We start from the raw sequence: 22226 nt of genomic DNA, 5'->3' as shown, positions 1-22226 counted from the left end.
GCATACTTTAATCACAACTAATGACCTGTTTATAATAGTACTGCTGCTGTCCTGGATTTTTAGGCACTTGCGAAAGCATGCATGTGTGAAACTATGGAGGGTGATAATGTGTTTATAGTTTGACAAATTGGGAATGTAGTGGCAGTTAAATCAGCAAACTTTTAATGTTGTTTGCTGTTGTTTGCATTTATGGAGGAGCCACAGGGAAGGACATAAAACATGATCTGACTTCCTGTGATTGCTCAAAACACAAACATGATACTTGTGAGGGTATCATGTTTGTGGGAAGGAGAGCATATCGGAGCTAATCAGATGTAATTAAACTAGAGAACAGTGTGGCTCTTTTACAGTGAGCTTTAAATCAGAACCACATTAAATTCATGTTTTTTGTGAATAGTGTACATTAGTAGTAAAAAAAGCAGAATTAACTTTGTATTATATAATTATAGAATGGTTATTAATTATTGAGGTTGTGTCTCAGGAATATGTTTTTCATTTAGTAAATGCTATTGAACCAATGGCTACCAGTGTAGCATGTAAACTATAAATACATAAAGTCAGAGAGATAACAGTCCTGTTGTTTTATTGTCTGGTCCTGGCTGCTTTTATACTCTTATACTACACACAAATGATTATTTGATCTGCACATTCAATTTGTGGAAAAGTTCAGGGTCAGTGTAACCAAAAATGTTTGGCTAAGTTGTGCGAGTACAGTTGCTTTTTCTTTAACATCATTTATCAAAATTATAGTATTACAGGAGCTGTGAGGATTGTTGCAGACTTTCCAAGAAATTATCAATGTATTACTACTAGGAAAAAAAAATCAAGTTACTATATCTCAAACAACAACATTCAGTTCATTGTTTACTGCCACGCTAATGCATGTTGACAGTTTCTGCTTTTTCTTGGACTTCTCTTTGTTCTCAACACAGCTCTAATAATGCTGTAATGACACATGGGATGTCATCTTCCACCACCTAATTACCGCAGCATACTGTAGGCTGAAACCAACATTTGTAGTATCGGTTACATGAAAACGTTTCAGGTGACACATGAAGACACGTTCACAAAATGGACAAATTGCATACGGATAATTTGTGCCTACAGCTCAACAACTGTAGCTCTATTTGTTGAGAGTACCATAACAAAAAATCTCTTAATTTGTGAAGTTCTAATGTATAAAGTGTCATCAAGGAAGCTAACCTTATCTCCAAAACCCCTTATTGCTTATGGGAAAACCCCTTTTAATTAGTAAATGTAGTAGAGTTAAAAATTGAAGGTCACCAAACATAAGTGTTTTGGTAGCCTGGTGTTTGGTGCTGATATTTTTGCTGCTTTTAATGGTCCACAAAGGGAACTTTTTATTAAATAACTTGAAATATATATATTAATGAGACTTAAAATTATTTAAACAAAAAAGTGTTTTTAACTTTTCGTACACTTTGTCTTTCGTGTGCGCATGCGTAGGAACTCCGCTCCTCCACACGCAGATTCCACTGTTGTCATGACAACCGCTGCTTACAGGAAAGTCAAAACTCAAATCTGACTTCTGACAGCTAGCTGAAGTTTTCTCCTCGTTCCTGTAACGTAAGTCAAAGCTCATTGTTGTTGAGCTCAAATGAAATTAGGTATACAATCTTCAGAGGGGATACGCCCTGGTTAAAATGCTGCTGTCGACCTGCAAAGGTATCGCGGTAGCACCGGGGCAAGGAGGTTCGGAGCCGGCGGCAGGTGGACAAAGCGACGACCACAGAGGACCTCAAAGCGGGGAAGAGAGACGACAAGGGCTCGGTGTTCAGGAGTGGCCTGACGGATCCAGATATGAGGGAGAATTTGTGAACGGGTTCAAACACGGCAGAGGGAGGTACACCTGGAAAAATGGAGAGGTAATGTTAAATGAACATGAAAAAGAATCAGGCAAAAGATGTCAGCCTTTTCTAGTTTAGGTCAGCTAACGCTAACGTTAGCTCAATTCATTTTTAGGAATTCATAGTCAATAATATACTGTTCTGTTATGCTATGTCGTGTGTGACATGACAATAACATGTTTTACTGTCTCCTGTCAGTTTTTCCTGAAGTTAAATAATACAAGTCACTATTTGATGTTCCTGTCTGTTCCTTTGTGTAGTTCTATGAGGGCTCTTTCTACAAAGACTACAGGCATGGGGATGGACTGTACTGTTGGCCCACAGGCCACAAGTTCACTGGCAAGTTCTACCTCAACAGAAAGGAAGGATACGGACAACAACTGTTCCCTGATGGAGCCATCTTTCAGGTAAAATTGGTGAATTTTGTGGATGCTAGGCATTTTGATAGTTTTTTGTTTTGTTTTTAAATATCAGTAAATAACATTGAACCTCTCTCCACCTCCCAGGGTTTGTACCATGCTGACCAGAGGTTTGGTCCAGGTGTGGTTAGTTATCCAGATGGGCGTAAGGATGTGGGTCTGTGGCTCCAGGAGCGCCTGCTTAGGCTCTGTGCGACTGATGAAGAGGGCTTTAGCCTGAAGAACTTTCCTGAATATGCTGCCTACTTGGACCCAGCTGCCATCACAGATTCCCTGACTCAGGTACATGCTAACCACTGTCTATAGAATAGGCATGCCAGGCTAAAACATATTTTTAATACATTAGTTTAGTTTAAAATGTCATGTGTTATTGTTTTTAAAACCAAGCCATTACTATGTAAAACAAAACATCACTGTAAGACACTAAATCATTGTATTTCTTGTTGTAATTGTAATTTATTTATTTGAACAGGGACAGTGCACAAAAAACATTAATAGATGTCTTGTGCCAGGTTGTAGCAAATTGCTAATTTCCGCTCGTAGTCCCTGGGCAGGTAGATGGCACATTAAAATACAGACAAAGTATTTACAGTACAACATATACAATACATATACATAAAGTCATGAAAATCTACAGACATTATTGTCCCCCTATCCCACCCCAAAAACACACAGTAATGTAGCACATCAATTTACTGGTGGGAGCAAGTCTGCTTAGTTAACAAACAATGCTTTGCTAAGCGTGAAAATGAGTGTAAGTTAGTGCATGAAATTAGCTCTGTAGGAAGAGTATTCCACTGATTTATAGCCACAAAGGAGAATGATGTCCTCCCAAATGCAGTTTTGCGTTGTGGAAGACTACATTCACCCCTTGTGGCTGATCTAGTTACCAATGTTGTTTTTTCAGAGCAGAGTGTAACACATCTTTTCAGAGGAGGAGCAGAAGCATTATGAATTATTTTAAAAATGAAGCAAACATTTGAGTGAAATATAACATTTTCAAGATTTAGCATGTCATATTTAGTGAGAATATGACAGTGATAGTAATGACGTGGCTTTTTGTCATGGATATTGAGGGCACTTTTATATAATGATTCAAGTGGCCTTAGGGCTGTTTTACATGCCGGAGACCAACTTGAAATACAATATAAAAAATATGGAATAATCATTGCGTATAGGTATGTACTTGATGCCTCAACAGTAAGGGAATTTCTTATGTTTCTGTAGTTAGATAGATTCAATTTCAGTGTGTTGGCCAGCTTTTTGAGATGTTTTTTAAAGCTGAGAGTTGGATCAAGGGTGACAACCAGATATTTTAATTGGTCCACATTTTTTTATTATTTGCCCATTTACAAAGATGTCAGGACACTCTCTAAGTTTGCACCTGTTTGTGAAAAACATTGTAGCAGACTTGTCAACATTCAATGTAAGACAGGAATTGTGCAGCCAGTCAGCAACCCTATGCATTGCCTTTGTTAGTTTTATAGAAACCTCTGTGGCATTTTTCCCATGAGTATATGTTGTCTATATTGATGTTTTGTTTTTTTTAGCTCTACTGATTTATTTCCAATCCCCCCTGCTCCCCAAATATGTGGTGTTTACACAAACAAATTATAGTAAATTATGTCACTATATATGCACACATTTACAAAATATTCTTAACTGACCTCTCTGCTCCTCTCCTCCTCTTACTAGCCTTCCACTAGTGGTTTACAGACAGAAGCCCGGACAGACTCTGAGGTAAAGTACTGCTACAATGAACTATATGAGCTTTGTGACTTAACTCAAAACAGATCAATTAATTCCCCATCCTCCTCAGGTGGATACAGAAAGAGATCTGCTCTCAGATGATATTTTTATCCTTCCCCCCGGCATGGAGAGTTACTCAACAGATGGTGACCACTTGCCGCTGCCCCCTGGCCGAAGAAGAGAGCTGGATCAACACTTCTATGGCGAGCTGTGGGAGCCAGAAGCTTATCCGCACAAAGGCTATGAGCGAGACCCACTCTCCACCCTGCCCTTACAGGCCCGCATGCAGGCTCACATACACAGACACAGGTCAGACGTACATCAACATTTTGCTGGCACCAGTATTGAATAAAATAACAAGGCAAACATATCATGTACAGGTACAGATTTGTGAGTATACTGAAATAATATGTTTGCTAATACTGTATGTATGTATTTGTGTGTGTCTCAGACTACAGCCTGAAAATGTGGGCTGGGATGTGGCAGCTGTTCTCTCTCTGAACAGGGAAAGTTTTGGTCCTAAAGGGCCTTTGGAAGTCAGTTCAGAGTTGTTGATCCAGCACGCCTCCCGAGGGGAACTGCAGGCTGTGTCACAGATCCTCCAGACTGGTTTTGTCCACCCTGATGTAGCAGATTCACAGGGACACACTGCACTGATCGCTGCCACAGTAACACATTATTTATTTATTTATTTATTCAGTTTTTCTTATTTGCTATTTGATTGTTATCCAAGCCAGGTTTGAAAATGTTTTTTTGTGTTTTTTTTTTTTTTTTACAGTTTCATCATTTACAGAAAAAAAAGACAAATAAAAGATTAAAATGTTTATTCTTTAGTTTTAGTCTCATGTTTGTCTCTGATTGTTTTATTTTGTTTCTTGTACCTTTCAGGTAAACTGCAATAATGATGTGATCCAGCTGTTGTTGGATATGGGTGCCGATATTGACAAGTTGAATTGTGAAGGCATGTCTGCCCTGGCTGTGTGTCATGTCCTCTACTACCCTTTTCAGTCTCTGTACACCACTTTGGCTGAACCACCTGCCAAAACTCAAGTAAGATTCTACCTAATGTAGTTTTTCTCTCTGTTTCCTCATCAACTCTAGATTTGTAGTGCACAAATATGAAACTGTGTTTTGTACAGACAATTAAAATGAAACAAATTGCACTGTATTGTGTTGTCAGGTTTTGAGGTCTCCATCTGTAGGTGGGAACAGTCCCCAGATCAACCAAGTGGACTTCACTACAGACACACCCAGGTTTAACAACAGACCTCAGAGCAATAACACAACCCTGAGCAACTAGTCACCTATCTGACTCACCCGTAGGAATGTAGCTGATATCACCTCTCTCACATATTGATCAGGAGAAACTGTATTTACGCACAGCAGAAAAAAATTCACTGATAATGGTCTTGCCAATGTCATATTCATAGATTTATAACTCCCTACAGTGTTACCACTCTTTGACCATGTATTTCTCTAAAACAAGTTTATTTAAGTTCCATATTTATTTTGGGATTTTCAGGACAGCGGAAGAACTAACAGAGCACATCTTACATCACATCACTGAGTGCTGGCCTGGCCTGAATGAACCTGAGACTCCTGCAGACACTAAACACCTACAGGAGGAGGAGAGAAAGGAGAAAGAGGTAGAAGGAGAGGAAAGAGACTGCAAGGAGACAGAGAGAGAAGAAAGGGGCAGCAGGGAGGATGAGAATGGGAGCAAAGCGGAGGAAAGAGAGATAGAGAGCAGATGTGATCAAACGTGGGAAAATGAAGAAAGTGAGGTGAAAGGGAAGGAAAGAGAATTAAGGAAGAGCGAGGCAGATGTTGAGCTTGGTGAGAGGAGAGAAACAGAGTCAAGGAAAGAGAATATGGAGGTGAGCGGGGAGGATGAGGAAGATGTGGAGAAGAGAGTAAGGAATAATCATGAAGGGCATATAAAGGAGAGAGAAGACAGAGGACGTAAGGACATGCCTGGTGTGGAGCGCTTCATTCAGGTGTATGATGGTCACATCGCACTGGGCAGTGTGCAGTGGAAGGAATGTCAAACTACGGCAGCAGGGAAAGTTCAGGTATAAAGCACAGAGATCCCATACTATAATTGTATTTTTTTTTTTTTAAGTTGTTTGAACTTAATGTTGTCTGGTCAACTCTGTCTCTGTCTGTCAACTCTGTCTGCAGCAGGGCAAAGACAAAGAATTGACCGAAAAAACGGCCTTTGACTCTGCCCGCTCCGTCAGCAGCTATAAAATCCAGGTCACAGAGGAAGTGATGCAGCGCTCAGCAGAAGCACTGAGTCGCACGGGGATCCCTCAACGCTCTGACACACAGGGGACTGTGCGCAAAATGGCTTCCATGAAAACTGAGTAAGTCACCTCTTTCCTTGTGCCCCTTCGCTATGTTCTGATCAAACTGATTGTCTTTGTGTTGTGTCTTTCTGACCAGACACCGTGTTCGTTTGAACACCTTAAAGCTGTTATTGGAACGGGGAGCTGACCCCAACGCGTCCAGGATCCCCATGCTGGTCCTCTTTTTAGCCATTATGGCGGCTGACACGGAGGCCGTCAGGAGACTGCTGCTGTGTGGAGCTCGCACTGACATTCCCCTTCCACCTGAGGTAGAATTCTTTTTTCCCTGTGTAGCTTTTTTAGTAATGTCACACAATACACGTTTGTTGAGCCACACAGAAAAGTGATCCCTCAAAACCTTAAACAAATTCCATAACAAAAACCATAAAATGACCCTTATCCTTTTTGTAGGAAAAAGGTCTGTATCCCCTACATGTAGCTGCAGCACTGCCAGGTCCAGCAGGTCCCATAATCACAGAGTTGCTACTCCACGCTGTCACTGACCCTGACACAAAGGCAAGCGACCAGAACGAGATCTATGAACCGGATAAGGTGAGTGTAATTTCTTTTCTTCAAGTTTCTCAAGTCTGGTAAGAACAGAGTTTTAATTTGATTTGTTTTGTTGTTTTTTTTTTACAGATTTTCATGAAGGCCCAGGAACCACTGAGCACCGATGGGAACCCAAATCCTAAAGAAGGAGGTCAAACAGCCCTACACGTGGCCTGCCAGAGAGACGGTGACTACCAGGTCAGTACATACTGTACATGCACATGCTCACACCTATACATACCATCACTGATACAACATGACACTATTGACTGTTCTAATCTGTAGCATGTTGCAGACATGATAATGATCATACTAAAACTCAGCAAAAAAAGAAACGCCCCTTTTTCACACTGTAATTTCCACTGTATTTTAAAGATACTTTTGTAAAAATCAAAATAACTTTAGAGATCTTCATTGTAAATGGTTTAAACAATGTTTTCCATAAACAATGAATGAACATGCACCTGTTGAACGGTCGAAAAGACAATAACAGCGTGCAGGCGGTAAGCAATTAAGGTCACAGTTATAAGAAAATTAGGAACGTAAAGAGACCTTTCTACTGACTCTGAAAAACACCAAAAGAAAGACGCCCAGGGTCCCTGCTAATCTGTGTGAACGTGCCTTAGGCATGGTGCAAGGAGGCATGAGGACAGCAGATGTGGCCAGGGCAATACATTACAATGTCCCTACTGTGAGACGCCGAAGACAGCGCTACAGGAAGACAGGAAGCACAGCTGATCGTCCTCGCAGTGGCAGACCACATGTAACAACACCTACATAGGATCGGTACATCCGAATATCACACCTGCAGGACAGGTACAGGATGGCAACAACTACTGCAAGAACTGGCCAGTCTGGTGCAGTATATGAGGAGGAGATGCACTGCAGTACTTAATGCAGCTGGTGGCCACACCAGATACTGAGGACTACTTTTGATTTTGACCCCCCCTTGTTCAGGGACACATTATTCCATTTCTGTTAGTCACATGTCTGTGGAAATTGTTCAGTTTATGTCTTAGTTGTTAAATCTTGTTGTTTATTTTTTTGCTGAGTATATATTTACCCAGTGTCCCAGAAGGACAAAGGAAACATGTTACACACAAAAATACACAAATAGTTCAAACAATTTGTTGTTAACTTTATTTTACTTTCAACAGAATGGCTTTTATTGTTACTGGTTAATGGCTAAGAAGACATTTAATATCTTTACTACTAATACAAAACTTTGCATGGCTGTTGCCTGTGCAGGGTATTTATTACAAGGCAGAAAATCACAAATACCATGAGGTTTTCTAACAATAATACTGTGTTCCATTTAAAGGACCTCTGTGTTTGTTTGTTTTTTTGCAGAATGCCAGCAAGGTGGTAGCCCTCCTGCTCTCCCATGGAGCCAGCACAGACCTCATCTGGAGTGGACACTCACCTCTCTCCCTGGCTATAGCAAGTGGGAATGACCTGGTAGACCACACACACACACACACACACACACACACACACACACACACACACACACACACACACACACACACACACACACACACACACACATTTAGATACATACAATATACTGTACATGCCTAGAAAACCTGAACCTTGCTCTGAACCTGTTCCTTTTCCCTGTCCAGGCAGTGGAGGAGCTGTTGAACGGAGGTGCAAATCCCAACATCCCCCTGGGCCGCAGGGTGGGCAGCGCCCTCTGTGCTCTCGCCAACATTAACTACCACTTAGGTGGCAACAGAGCTAAGCTGGTACGCACACGAGCACACATTCACAGACAAATAGCCATATATGTAGATGAAAATGTTTGATGGATATCGGTATTCAGCCGATAAACCCTCATTAAGACTTTTACAGTGACATTTGTCAGGCATTTATACATTTGTTTTTATTTCCAACATGTAGCTGCCTGATACATTTACAGTGTTGACTGTTTATTTTTGATTTTTTGCTCACCTCCTCTAAGGTTGAATCGTGTGTGTGTGTGCGTGTGCGTGTGTGCGCGTGTGTGCGTGTGTGTGTGTGCGTGTGCGTGCGTGCGTGCGTGCGTGCGAGTGTGTAATTTTGTGTGTAATGTGTCTCTGTGGCAGTTGGACATGTTGGCTAAGGCTGGTGCCGACATCTTGATGCCAGTTACGGTGGGTGATGTTGTGGGAACCGCAGTCGACTATGCACACTGCTCCTTCAACCAGGTAACACATCACTGTACGCATTTCAGTTGACTTCAGTCAAATACACAAACCTTGCAATAAATCATATCTTTGTAAACATATGGATTTGCTTTTGTAGAGACTGTGTCAAAGAGTTGTTGATTCAAATTTGTGGTTATTTTTTAAAGCCATAACTAGTGTTTGAGTTGTACTGGACTCCATTATATTGACTGGTGTTTCTAATATTTTGCCCCCCTTCGTGTATGCCAATCTTTTATTCAGAAAAGATTCAGGAGGAGTTGAATCTTTTTTGCATAATTTTACCTAAATAGCTGTCTGTATGTGATATGTCACTTTCTAGGACTTCCGTATTGCCAACACTCCCTTCCATGCTCTGAACATGCGGGAGAGAGAAACATTCAAAGCACGGCGCCAGCTGCTGAGCATGATGGGAGATCTGCTAAGACAGACTGCTAGCCAGAGGGAGAATTTACATCTTACGTCAAATAGTCAGTACAGTGTATTTGTGTTTTTTTTAAGGCAAAAATATCTACTCTATATCTATTAATTTTTGTTTTGAGTATGGCTGTGAATCACAATCATCACTGTATTTATGTAACAGGTACAAGTAGCACGGGAGCAGGTGCCATTTCCTCAAGCGTGCCCCTCCCCAGCTGTGAAAGTCTATCGACCATAACAGAAAAACACAGGTACATATACACACACAATTGACACACATTCATGTTCATATTGTCCCTTTTATTTTTCTCATCCCTGTCATTTGAACTTGTACTCTGTCCAACTTCGAATCAACAATTTGGTCTGAGAGCTCAAAGGCAAAATAAGGAAACAGAAATGTTTCAGTTTTCAACTCTGTGTGTGAATCTTTTCTTAGGAAACCAGCGTTTAGGTTCTGCTATCACTGTGGTCGCTCGGCTTCCGTGAAGCTGACTGCATGTAGCCGGTGCCACAAGGTCTTTTACTGCTCCAGGACCTGCAAACTAAAAGCATGGGATGAAAGACACAAGGACGAGTGTATCCGGGTGTCAGGTGGGAATTAGGGCCTCTCCATCTCCAACCCAGCAAACCAAATACCTACACCAGCCCCAAACCCTACCACCCAAGCACCAAAGCTCAAATAAGCTTTTAATAAAATGACAATGTATAACTTCGTCATAGTGTTTTGAATCTGTGATATCTGTAGGATAAAGTCATAATGATGTACAATAGATGGGAAATACTAATTTGGTTTTATCTTTTGGATGAACAGAGCATGTAAATACTTTGTCTATCTGTCTCTCTCAATCCAGCATCTGCTGATGGCATCCAGAAGAGTGTTGTGTTTAAATCCCCAAAAGGCCCCAGGCCCTTGACTGCCATGTTGAAATCCAAAACCGTCCCCAGGCCCTTGAGTGTCAAGTTGAAAACCCAAAGGGCCCCCAAGCCCTTGAGCATGGCAGAGAAGGTATTGGAGAGCCAAGTCAACCTGAAGGAAAACTACAGCTTCAACTGATGGATACTAACATTTTGCATACTTAATAACAGCTGGAGTACAACTTTATCTACTTAATACTGCAATGCACTTCTGTTACATCATTTCTTTCTCTTTATATATTTGGCTAAAGGATGATGACATTATGTTGTGCCATAATAATATTTCTTTGGCGTATTTATACTTGTCGATTTGGAATCATCTGTTATAGTATTATGATAAAAGTGTAATAATGTTTCTCCCTATCTGTGCTATTGCCACAGAAACACTGAATGGCTGAATTTACATATTTTCAAATCAGTACCAGATTTTTGCATATGACTTCTTTTATATCTAAACATTCTGACTAAAGCTATTACTGTTGTTGATCTTCATTTTCGTAATATCCTCTGGTTGATTTTTGAATGAATAAGGAGAAGTACGACAAAAATATTAACTCAAGTTCCACTTTTCCATAGCTTTCAATTGCATCTCGTGGTCTTCATCAGCCATTTCATTCAAATTAAAGTACAGAAGTTTTAAAAGCAAATTGTACTTAAAATATCAAAAAGTACTTCTGCATAGTAGTTCTGCATAAGAAGTCCCCTGTGACTGATATTATATAGGACATTTTTAGATTATACAACAATGTGCAAGCAGCGTTTTACTGCTCTGTAGCTGGTCGTGTTGGAGTTTCAACTACTTTATATACTGTTTTTTACTGTTTTATATTGGTGTATAAGACAGACCAGTGGTCCCCAACCTAGGGGTTGGGCCCCTCCATATGGACACAAGAATTAAATTTAAATAATTCAAATCTTAAACAGAAAGGTAACTAGTAACTAAAACTGTCAAATAAATGTATTTCCTTTTGAAATGTATTTAAGTATGAAGTAAAATAGACTATTCAAGTAAAGTATTATAATAATTATAACTAGAACTGCAAGCAGTTATGACGTGGCCCAAGCCACCCACGGCAGTCGCCCGGGGAGGCAAACGGCGGTAAATATCGAGAGGCGCGAGCTGCGATGTCTGCTGTACATGCAAGCGTAGCGGTCAACAGTTCACCTCCATGCATATACAGACTACCTTTAACAATGATATACGGATAGGATTGGAGATGAAAAGTTCAACTGACACGTTACCGTGATCAGCTTTGTGGGAAATTAAGAATCAATGCCACCGACATAACCAATCACCCTATGACAGACTCTCCACGTAGCACCAACTGCAATGTTTAATTGTAAATGAATGTAGCCTACTGGCAGTCTGGCACACGTGGGTGCTCAGTATTTTCATCGGTACAGAGCATCGTAGTGGGATGTTGAACAATGATCTCAAGTTCTTTGCTGATAACATTTAATTTGGCCGAGATATGATATGATATGTATGTGGTAGCTAGCTATGAAAATGTGTTTGGTCGTCAAATGCGCATACTTCAACGTAGCAAAATTCCTTGAGTAACTTTTGGTCAGGCCCATCTGGAGATGCTATTTACCAGGTTTCGTGCAGATCGGTCGCACGGCCTAGGACGAGTTCGAAAAGGTTGGTTTTGTGCATTGCGCGATATTGCGAAAAAACGTTTGAGCGGAAATGGGCGTGGCCTATATCATGTGATTCAGCTTGATTCAAGGAAGACGTGGATGTAAGGATTTCTAATGTGCAATGTGTAATGTGGGAGTTAAAAGCAAAAAAACATTATAGCGCTAGTGGTCCACATGTGTAATTTTTGGTAGGTGTGGTCCATGACCCATTGTCTATCTACCCTGTAAATTTAAAGTTGTTCACGTTAGTGTAAGTAGTAAATTTAGACGTGGGTCCCATCAGCCACGGCCACTTTGACCCCTCAGTACCCCACTCTAGGGTTGGCCTCAGGAGTGGCCCTAGATGGTACCCAACACATTTTATAAAAATCGGATGAGTGGTTCATGAGATATAAACGTTTTGTACTTGTAGCGCCCCCTAGTGACCAATTTTCTTAAAACGCGTGAGCGACCTCCAGAGGGTCACGACAAACAAGAATCAAACAAGTTTGGCTTTGATAGCATTTATTTTGGCCGAGATATGGCAAAGTTGGTGTTTCATAGTTAGCTACACAAATTTGTTTGTGCATAATATGCGCAATTTTTATCCTATCAAAATATATATATTTTTTGTCAGGCCCATCTGAAGATGCTACCTGCCAAATTTCGTGCCGATCGCACGGTCTAGGAGGAGTTCGAAAAAGTATTCTAATAATATTCTATATATAATATTCTAATTTTCTGAGATACTGAATTTGGGGTTTTCATTCATCAAAATTAAAAGAAATAAACACTTGAAATATATCATTCTGTGTGGAATGAATGTATACATTATACACGTTTCACTTTTTGAATGGAATTACTGAAATAAATCAACTTTTTCATGATATTCTAATTATATGACCAGCACCTTATTATGTTGGTTATTTGTGCAAAGAAAAGTGTGTTTAACATGATTACCGTAAATGACCTAATGCCTGTTTTGCATAGTCATAACAGCAGCACTGTATGGTGAGCTTGCTGCTGTATCCTGCGCCTTGAATCATACACCTATGAGTCAACAGACAGGACCCGGAGCAGGTTGGCATAACGTTACAGACTGCAGCGACTTACAGTCATTGCACCGAAAATTAAACAAGCTTTTTTTTTTGTTATACTAAGACTTTCAATTATTGTTCAAAGAGACAAAGCCGCCGAAACAACTGCAATTCCAGAAGTCTACTAAACTCCAGCAGAAAACGAATTATTCAAAGACTGGAGTTATGAATGCGGACATGGAGGAGCAGGAAGACGAACTGCTCGCCTTCCAAAGTATCTTTGATTCGGAGGAGTTCGTCCGGGATGAGTCGAAGTCTGCCGGAGAAATTCGAGTATCTGTTGAGCTGCCTTCAGAGTTTATTGTGGCTCTGAAAGAGGGTAAGCCGGTTAGAGAAATATTATATTAATATGAACACAGAAGGGTGTAGGTTGTGTTGACTGGGAAAATATGGCTTGTCAATTTGCTTTGCATGGAAAACTACCCATTGTATGGCTTCTATAAAAATAATTTTGTTCTGTTTTTACTAGCAAGGACCACGCCACAACAATGTAATTTAAAGATGTAATGAATGCTTGATTATATTGAATGTTAAGAGCATAGGAAATAGATTTGGATAGGGGGTGAGATTGAAAAGAGTCGTCTGGTTGGTTGGTCCGGTAGGATGTGGGCTAATGGCGACCGGGTGGAGTGAGACTCAGTGTGGGTGTTCCGTCTTTCCCCCGAGCTGATTTCATATCGCCCGGGCGGTACCTAGGATAAGAAATAAGAGAGGAATGCACTAGACTGAGTAGGAAGGGATGAGGTAAGTGAGAAGTTGAGCTAACAAAGGTAAAAGGCAGGGAGGGTGGGTCGAGAATGCGAATATAAACACCGCTGAGTCGGTTGGCTTGGAATTTAAAGAGGTGTGGTTGAGGCGTGGACCTGCTCCCGAACCTAAGTTAATTCATTAACTTAATTTATTACAAATAATTTCAAGAAATGTTTTAAAATATATTTTTTTTTAAATTGTAAATGTGTCATGAATGCGAATGTCCAAAAATGTAAAACAGTAGGCCTAACAGTCGACTGAAATTAAGTGTTATGTCTGGATACGTTCAGTGTCCCCACAGGCTGTGTAAAAGCAAGAGAAATAATGACGGAACCAGGAATGTTTCTTTAAGTATTGATTATTTAACATATAATGTACTTTGGTCATGTCGTATTATTTTTTTCTTTCTTTTCCTTAGGTGAAACGCTGAGGCAGTATGAGTTATCATTCCTTCCACCTCTGCTGCTGATCTTTGAACTCCCTGAGGACTACCCATCCTCCTCCCCTCCCTCCTTCACCCTCACCTGCAGCTGGCTGACACACACTCAGGTAACCAGTAATCGTAGAAGCCATGTGGCTCAATTGAAACAGTATGAGTCACATTTACAACCTGCCAGGCGAGATTAATGCAGATTGCACAGGGTCAACAAAGATTTCATCAGTCTATTTGCCATCACCTCCCACAGCTCTCTGCACTGAGTGCTCAGCTCATTGATCTCTACCAGGCCACGGGTGGTGCTGTGGTGCTCTTCTCCTGGGTACAGTTTCTTAAAGAAGCTGCCCTAAGGTTCCTGGACATCCATACTCTGCTGGAGCTCCCCTCTGATGAACACAGCACCCAGTACGATAGCCAGGACTCCTTAAATGCTGCACACTCTGAACCAAAAAATAATCAACACACTCCAAAGACAGGACCCACAGATTGCCAAAGTTATAATGTTTTAGATCCATGTAAACCGGACCTCTCTGAACCATCGTTAGAAGTTGAGCGTCCGATAGTGATTCTTGCTGATGGCCAAGATCCTTCAATCTCAGACTGGAGCAGCACAGACTCTCAGGGAGCTGTGGCATTGATCCAAAACCCTTCTAATGATTCCAACCATATTGCACAGGCCTCAGACGTGAGGGAGGCTGAACAGACCCTCCAAACCTCAGAGTTCAAGGCTGACTTAGAGAATGATCTGTACTCAGCAGCAGGCCAATCGATGCGTCTTCCATTTGCCCAGTCCGATCAAAGTGGCCAGGAAGATTTCTTAAATGAAGGGGATGTTTCAGTCTCATTAATACTTCCCTCTAGCTCCTCAGACCCACAGGATCAAAGTGAACAAGGAGCTGCTTCCCTGCCAATCGACCCCAGAGAATCCCCTCATAATGAAACCCAAACGTTCCCTGGTCTTTCCCAAACTCCGTCACAAACTCTTCTGTGCCAGCTCTTGATCTATAATGCGACTCAGAAACAGAAAGCGTTTGCCACCACAGTGTTTGGCTGTGGTGTGTGTTTTATGGGCTGGCTCGGTTCGGACTGTGTGCAGTTGCCCGAGTGTGGCCACATCTTCTGCCAGGCCTGTCTTGCCGAGTTCTGCAAGCTCCAGATAACAGAGGGGAACGTCCGGGCTGTCACCTGTCCTGAGGCAGACTGCTCTGCCACCCCTACACCTGCACAGGTACAGTCCTGACCTATGTGTATGTTCTCTCTGCCAACTACAGCTTCTCTTTAAAGCTCTTTCTTGTGTTTTAAGGCTTTGGGATGCTAAAGCCTTAAAACAAAAGATCTGTGCTGAAAGAAGTATTTATATCCTTTACTTAAGTAAATGTAGCAACGATACAATTTGAAGATTCAATACAAGTAAAAGGCCTGAATTCAAAGTTTTACTTAAGTAAGAGTACATAAGTATTACTTAAAGTACCAAAAGTTAGGTACTCAATATGCAAAATAGAGTTTATATTATTTTATTATATTATTGTTGATGCATTAACATGTTAGTAGTGTTTTAATGCTGCAGGTGAGCTGAAGCACAATTTAGCAACTTTATATATAGTGTCAGGCATTTATCATATATAACAATGCATCATATTTTGTAAGATGATTTTGTATAATTACAGTATTTTAAATCTGTAAAGTCACTAGTTAAATCTAGCTGTTTAATTAAATACAGTGAAGTAAAAAATACATTTTCCTCTAAAATGTAGTGGATTAAAAGTATAAAGTAGCATTAAATGGAAATGATGAAGTGTCTCAAAACTGTACCTCAGTACTGTAATTAGGTAAATGTACAGAGTTACTTTCCAACACTTCAGATGCGAATGTGATTTCTGGTGGACAAACTATGTAACGGCAATACGTTTTCTAAACTTCTGCATATATATTTATTATATATATGAAATTTCTTGTTACTTATGCATGTTTGCAGATGTACACCAATACCAATATCTGCAATAATATCAGCCGATATTTCAGTATAGCTCAACAAAAGACACTACTATTTAATAGCAAAAATAAATCACTTGCATTTTACTGTAATTTAGATGACATGACTTCCCTGACACACACTTTGCCTGGATTTTCCCTGTTTGGTAGGTGAAGCGTCTGGTAGGGGAGGAGCTGTTTAGCCGCTATGATCGTCTCCTGCTACAGTCAACTCTGGACTGCATGGCTGGTGTGTTTCCCTTATATTCTTGTTAAACTGAGGATGTATTCAAAGCCTTTATACAGAGATAAAATATAGCACTTTCTCTGGGGAAGTCAGAAATTAGATAACATGTTTTTCATTTGTCGCTGCATAGAAGTGTATTAAAATGTTGTTTTCGAATTGTTTCATTCATGCATGTCATTTTGCTATTCGCAGTCCAAATGTGAAAACACCACTAATAAAAGACACAAAGAACATTTTTAGCACCTTATTGTTATGGGGGGAAAAAATCATTTCATTTTACATTGTGTTCATGGAGGAGTCTCTGCTTATATCTCTTCTTTCTCCTCCTCATAGATGTGGTGTACTGTCCTCGGCGTACCTGTGGTTCAGCCGTCATCGTGGAGAAATCCAGCACTGCAGCTCTGTGCTCTGTGTGCCGCTTTGCCTTCTGTGTCACCTGCAAGAAGACGTACCATGGAACAGGTGACTGTCGGGTAAAGAGGAACATGAACACGGAAATACAAGCCAGTATAGACCTGCCACAGTCAGAAGGTACACAAGCGTGTATGTGTGTGTGTGTGTGTGTGTGTGTGTGTGTGTGTGTGTGTGTGTGTGTGTGCGCGTGTGTGCGCGTGCATTTTTGTGTAAAAAATCAAATGTGTAAGAAAACTTTCTGCAATTATTTGCTAATATCTAAAGTAACTAGAAGCTGTCAAATAACTGTAGTGAAGTAAAAGGTACAATATTTCCCTCTGAAATGTAGCCGAGTAAAAGTATATAGTGTCATGAAAAGAAAAGACTCAAGTAAAGTACAAGTACCTTAAATTTGTACTTAAGTACAGTACTTGAGTAAATGTACTTAGTTACATCCCACCACTGATTTGTGTGGATGCAGATGTGTCTGGATGTGTACCTGAAGCAGTGCTCTGTGTTGCTGTGTGTGTCTCAGAGGGGCTGAGGGCTCTGTTGGACGACTATACCAGTGGCAGTAAGAAGAGGCAGAGCCTCTTGGAGAGCAGATACGGCCAAAGTAGAATGCAGAACAATATGGAAGACCTTCTGAGTGAAAGCTGGATAGACTCCAAAAGCAAATACTGTCCTAACTGCTTCTGCAGAATAGAGGTATACACATACACACACATACGCATGTGTTTAAAGTTTTGACTGTGTCTTTGCTAATGCATATGATGCTTTCTGTGTTGTAGAAGAACAGAGGATGTAACATGATGACGTGCTCTCAGTGTAGACAGATGTTCTGCTGGGCCTGCCTCTCCAGACTAGGAAATAATTCAGGCAGACACTTTTTTGACACTCCCTGCTCTCTCCACCAATACGACTAGTGCTGCTGGTGTTTCAGCTACCTTTACTACCAGCCACTGGCCACCAGCTATGGAAGGAATGGCGTAAACAAATGTTGCACATAGTATGCTGTGTTCAAATTGGTTTGATTTTTTTAATGTACTTTTAACAAATACTTGACAATGCACATAAATGTAGATTTTACGAAAGAAATGCAAACTTAATTTGGAGCATATAATTATAACCTCAACATATTTTAAATATGTCAGTGGTGAAGAAGTACTTAAATATTTTAGTAAAGTAAAACTAGCAATACCACAGTGTCAGTATTTATTATGCAAGATGTCCCATTTCAGAATATTATATTATTGGATTATAATCAGTGATGCATTAATATGTAAGCATCCCTATTGTTGCAGCTGGTAAAAGTGGAGCTCATTTTAACTACTTTATATACTGCTGGGTAGCGTAATCCATAATAATAGATCATCACTAATTAGTCGATTTATATTTTGTATTAATAATCTGAATCTGAGAAGTAACTAGTAACTGTCATATAAATGTTGTGTAAAAGGTACCATATTGACTTAGTTAAGTGGGGTAGAAGTATAAAGTAGCATGAAATGGAAATACTAAGTAGTAGTACCTCAAAACTGCACTTAAGTACAGTACTTGAGTAAATGTACTGGCAACTGTACACATAAAACATTATAGGATAAATGGTCTTTTGCTACAGATGGGCCAACAAAGTAATTCATACAAAAAAGCCCAAAACATACTAAACTAAATATATCACGGTCATTCACAAAATCACACCGTGTGTCATACTGTGTCATGACCAGGAGAGGGTGCTAAACAACAAGAATGTCAAAACGGCTTGGGCACACTCTCAAATACCTTTACAAGAGATTCCTTTTGGTTACATCAAGAAATACTCTTTGCATAAAAACATGCTTTATCATTCAGTATTTATTAATCAATCAGTGCATGGGTGAAAACTGTTATTAAACATGCACGTTTACAGCTCTAGATGCTAAGATAAATAATCTATGAAAGGAAATCACCCAGGATGCCTTTTTTTTTTTTTTTAACCAAGTCAGGGTGTTTATACTAAATAATTCATCCATGTATATAATATATATCTCTTTTTTATATATTTATAATATATTATAAATAATATATTTATACTCCCCAGTTATTTATATTGTACCTAGTGATTCTGCAATAGATTTTTTTCAATCCAATTATTTCTTTGATTAATAGTTTGGTTTATAAAATCCACAAATAGTAAACAATGCCAATCATAAATTCCCAGAGCCTGTGGTGATGTCTTTTGTCCGAGCAATAGTCCAAAGCCTGCCCATATTCTGTTTACTGTCATATCAGACTAAGAAAACAAGCAGATATTCACATTTGAGTTTACCTTTCTGTTAATATACTGATTGATGAAGCAAATAATCATTGCAGCTTCAGTACCTAGGGTGTCACTTTTTAAACCCTGTAATGTACCAGTAGTTGTATTCTCAAAAAGTATTGTATCAGCATCAAATGAATTGTTCTACATGATTTTTAGTTGTGTAATAAATTTACAAGTACTGCTTTGGAATCGTTTAGCCTCAAACTCCTTAACTTTTAACATGTTATAGATGCATATTCAGCCACTATTCTTCAGCAATGCACATGCCTTTCAAAGGGAACCCTACAGGATATTGGGCATTTTGCATCAACTCACTGATTGACTTCCTGTTTTTCCTTCACTGTTCAGTCATAATAGTGGAACAAACACCACTGTAGCATGTCCCCAGGCTGTCTGAGACATGATCGGAAATCTACAGGTCTTTCATATTGAGCCAAACAAAATACTGGCCCTATCTATTGCTCTCTCTCTCTCTCTGTCTCTCTCTCTCTCTCTCTCTCTCTCTGTTTGTACAACTGTTTGCCTTACTGACCTACAGTCCTCTAGCAGGGCCTGAGGACTGGAACTGGAGGAGTGGGCGGGCGTGTGTGTGTGTGTGTGTGTGTGTGTGTGGTCCATGTGGTGAGATATCAAATACAAATTAGAAATTTAGAAAAAAAATAGAATTAGAAAAGTCAATCAAAAAAGACTACTATCAGGGAACAAAGCACATCAATTACAACACCCTTAGAAAAAAGAAAGGGCCACTAAACAAAAATGTATTTTTAAATAGATTTAAAGAAAGAATGTGTAAATAGTGCATAATAGCTTCTTTGCTTTCTGTGATTGTGGTAATAGCCAATATGTTTAAGTTAGGAGAGACTAGAAACAGAGCTAAAAGCAGAGGGAATATTAGACTCACATTCACCGTGTGGCCAGAAAAACGACTCTAAATGAATGATAATGTTCAACTGTAACTGCTGGATGTGTAAATAAGCAACTGTTTGCTAGTGAGAAGATGATATGTCAATATTGTTTACAACTTGTTTCCACTGCCCCCAGTGTCCAAAAAAATTGCAGATTAAAATAGTCATTGTATTGACATTATTGTATAAGCATTAAGTGTTGCACCAAAGATTCCCCATAGTGCTCAGAGCCTTGCAGTGATTGTAAAAGATATTAACTGTATGGCACAAATGTACTAAAGTGCAAACCAGTATCAGGACAGAACAATCCCCTAGCTTGGTAGTACACCTAAAGACTTAATAAAGACAAATTAAACTACATAGGGCAAGAAAAGCTGCAGCTGTGCTGATGACTGCAGTTTAACATTTTCAAACATGAAACATGCCATTTTACCTTACTATAGTTGTGTCTCTTAGTGCTTTCAGACAGGCAGATATACTGTAAAATAAAGCATTATTGAGCAACTGCATGGACTATGTTTGTCCATTCATTTTTTCAGATATTCTATTCTGGTATTCTCGTATTGCTGGTTTGAGTTCTCGTATTGCTGGTTTGAGTTAGAAACAGGCCTATTTTGCCCAACACTTACAATAACGACAGTATTACCGACATGCCTTCATTTGTACTGTACTGAGTAATACGCAAGTTAGTCATACATCTAATGTGCCAGTACTCCATACAGGTAAGTTCTTTTTCTTTACTGTTACTATAATTGCCACTGTTCATGTCATTCCATTATACCCACTGCTAAAATGATTATGAGTCATATTTCTTTCTCCCTCTTTCCCTCTCTCCCTCCCCCCAACCGGTTATGTCAGATGACTGCTCACCAAGAGCCGGGTTCTGTCCGAGTTTTCTGCCTGCAAAAAGTTTTTCCTTGCCACTGTCGCACCAAATGCATGCTCTTGTGGGAATTGTTGGGTCTCTGTAAATTATAATATATTAGTATTGTATATAGTATAGACCTACTCTATCTGTAAAGTGTCCTGAGATAACTTCTGTTATGATTTGACACTATAAATAAAATTGAATTGAATTACTGGCCCAAATTGAAGCACTGATTTAATAGCTGCAAATTAGAAAGAACAAAGAAGAAATCCAAACTCAAACCTGAGGCCAATACACCACATTTCAGGCAATCTGTTCATAAGGTTTGTGACATATCCTGCTGACAGGCAAACAAACAAACTACCGGGGGCACAAGAACAGCTTTCTTGGCATTGGTTACATCAAGAATAATGAGTAAAGCCTGGCTATCAGTGCAGTGAAAACTAGGTTATGGAGAGCGTCTCCTCCTTGTGAGCCTATAACAGCATCAGCTAACAGAGCGGTTATTTCCCTCGGAGCGTTACGAGCTGAGCCGTGGAGAAGAACACGAGACACAAATTCACTGTAATAATCATCAACTCAGCCTGGTGATTAATATCATCTGCACATTTATTCACCCGTCAGGAAACACACACACACACACACACACACACACACACACAGCCTCAGAAATCAGTTGTCCAGGCATCCATCCAGTCAGTCAGTGGTATATTGGCAACATTGTTCAGAGGCACTGAAAGTGTGCTGAGGTTTTCACAGAGAGTACAGGAGTACATACTGTCCTGCAGGGGGCGCTGCTAGGAGGTTTTTGGGCCCCTCACAGTAGATGGAGGTGAGGGGTCCTGAATTCTGTCAGTGTACAAGAATGACTCAGTCTGTAGACCAGGATACATGGGCTTTGTGTTGTGATTGAGTAACAACATTAGAAAGCAATATCGCTGAAGTTGACAAGCACACACAGTATATGCAGGAAAAAAAATTATATTTCTATTTCTGTCCTACAGTTAGATGAGGAGACTGACACTCATTTTTCTGTATTATTCTGTATACATACATTGTAAGTATGGAGCTGGAGCAAGGAGGTGATTAGCTTAGTTTAGCATAAAGACTGGAAGCAGGGGGAAGTAAAAAAAAAAAAATCGGCTTATTTCAGCATCTTTAAATCATAATTAACAACACATCG

At 40.0% G+C, this 22226-nt stretch overlaps 2 protein-coding genes across 2 annotated transcripts; both read left to right on the top strand.

Moving 5' to 3' along the window:
- The first annotated feature begins 1547 nt into the window (after positions 1 to 1547).
- Positions 1548 to 11371, top strand: ankmy1 (ankyrin repeat and MYND domain containing 1). Its single transcript, XM_078258439.1, has 20 exons — positions 1548 to 1886; positions 2129 to 2275; positions 2375 to 2569; positions 3983 to 4027; positions 4107 to 4345; positions 4488 to 4704; positions 4925 to 5086; positions 5217 to 5290; positions 5559 to 6108; positions 6218 to 6402; positions 6482 to 6653; positions 6796 to 6936; positions 7024 to 7131; positions 8284 to 8391; positions 8559 to 8681; positions 9021 to 9122; positions 9442 to 9589; positions 9703 to 9790; positions 9976 to 10130; positions 10391 to 11371. Exons 1-20 carry the CDS (start codon positions 1665 to 1667, stop codon positions 10591 to 10593), a joined length of 3384 nt encoding a protein of 1127 aa, XP_078114565.1. The 5' UTR covers positions 1548 to 1664; the 3' UTR covers positions 10594 to 11371.
- A 1752-nt stretch (positions 11372 to 13123) lies between these two features.
- Positions 13124 to 18168, top strand: LOC144523112 (E3 ubiquitin-protein ligase RNF14-like). Its single transcript, XM_078258438.1, has 7 exons — positions 13124 to 13490; positions 14340 to 14470; positions 14608 to 15585; positions 16500 to 16578; positions 16909 to 17106; positions 17504 to 17676; positions 17760 to 18168. Exons 1-7 carry the CDS (start codon positions 13337 to 13339, stop codon positions 17892 to 17894), a joined length of 1848 nt encoding a protein of 615 aa, XP_078114564.1. The 5' UTR covers positions 13124 to 13336; the 3' UTR covers positions 17895 to 18168.
- The last annotated feature ends 4058 nt before the right edge of the window (positions 18169 to 22226 follow it).

The sequence above is a fragment of the Sander vitreus genome, chromosome 9 (genome assembly GCF_031162955.1).
Source record: "Sander vitreus isolate 19-12246 chromosome 9, sanVit1, whole genome shotgun sequence".
NCBI lineage: Eukaryota > Metazoa > Chordata > Actinopteri > Perciformes > Percidae > Sander > Sander vitreus.
Note: the sequence above shows the minus strand (reverse complement) of the source record. Positions and strands in the feature narration are given on the sequence as shown.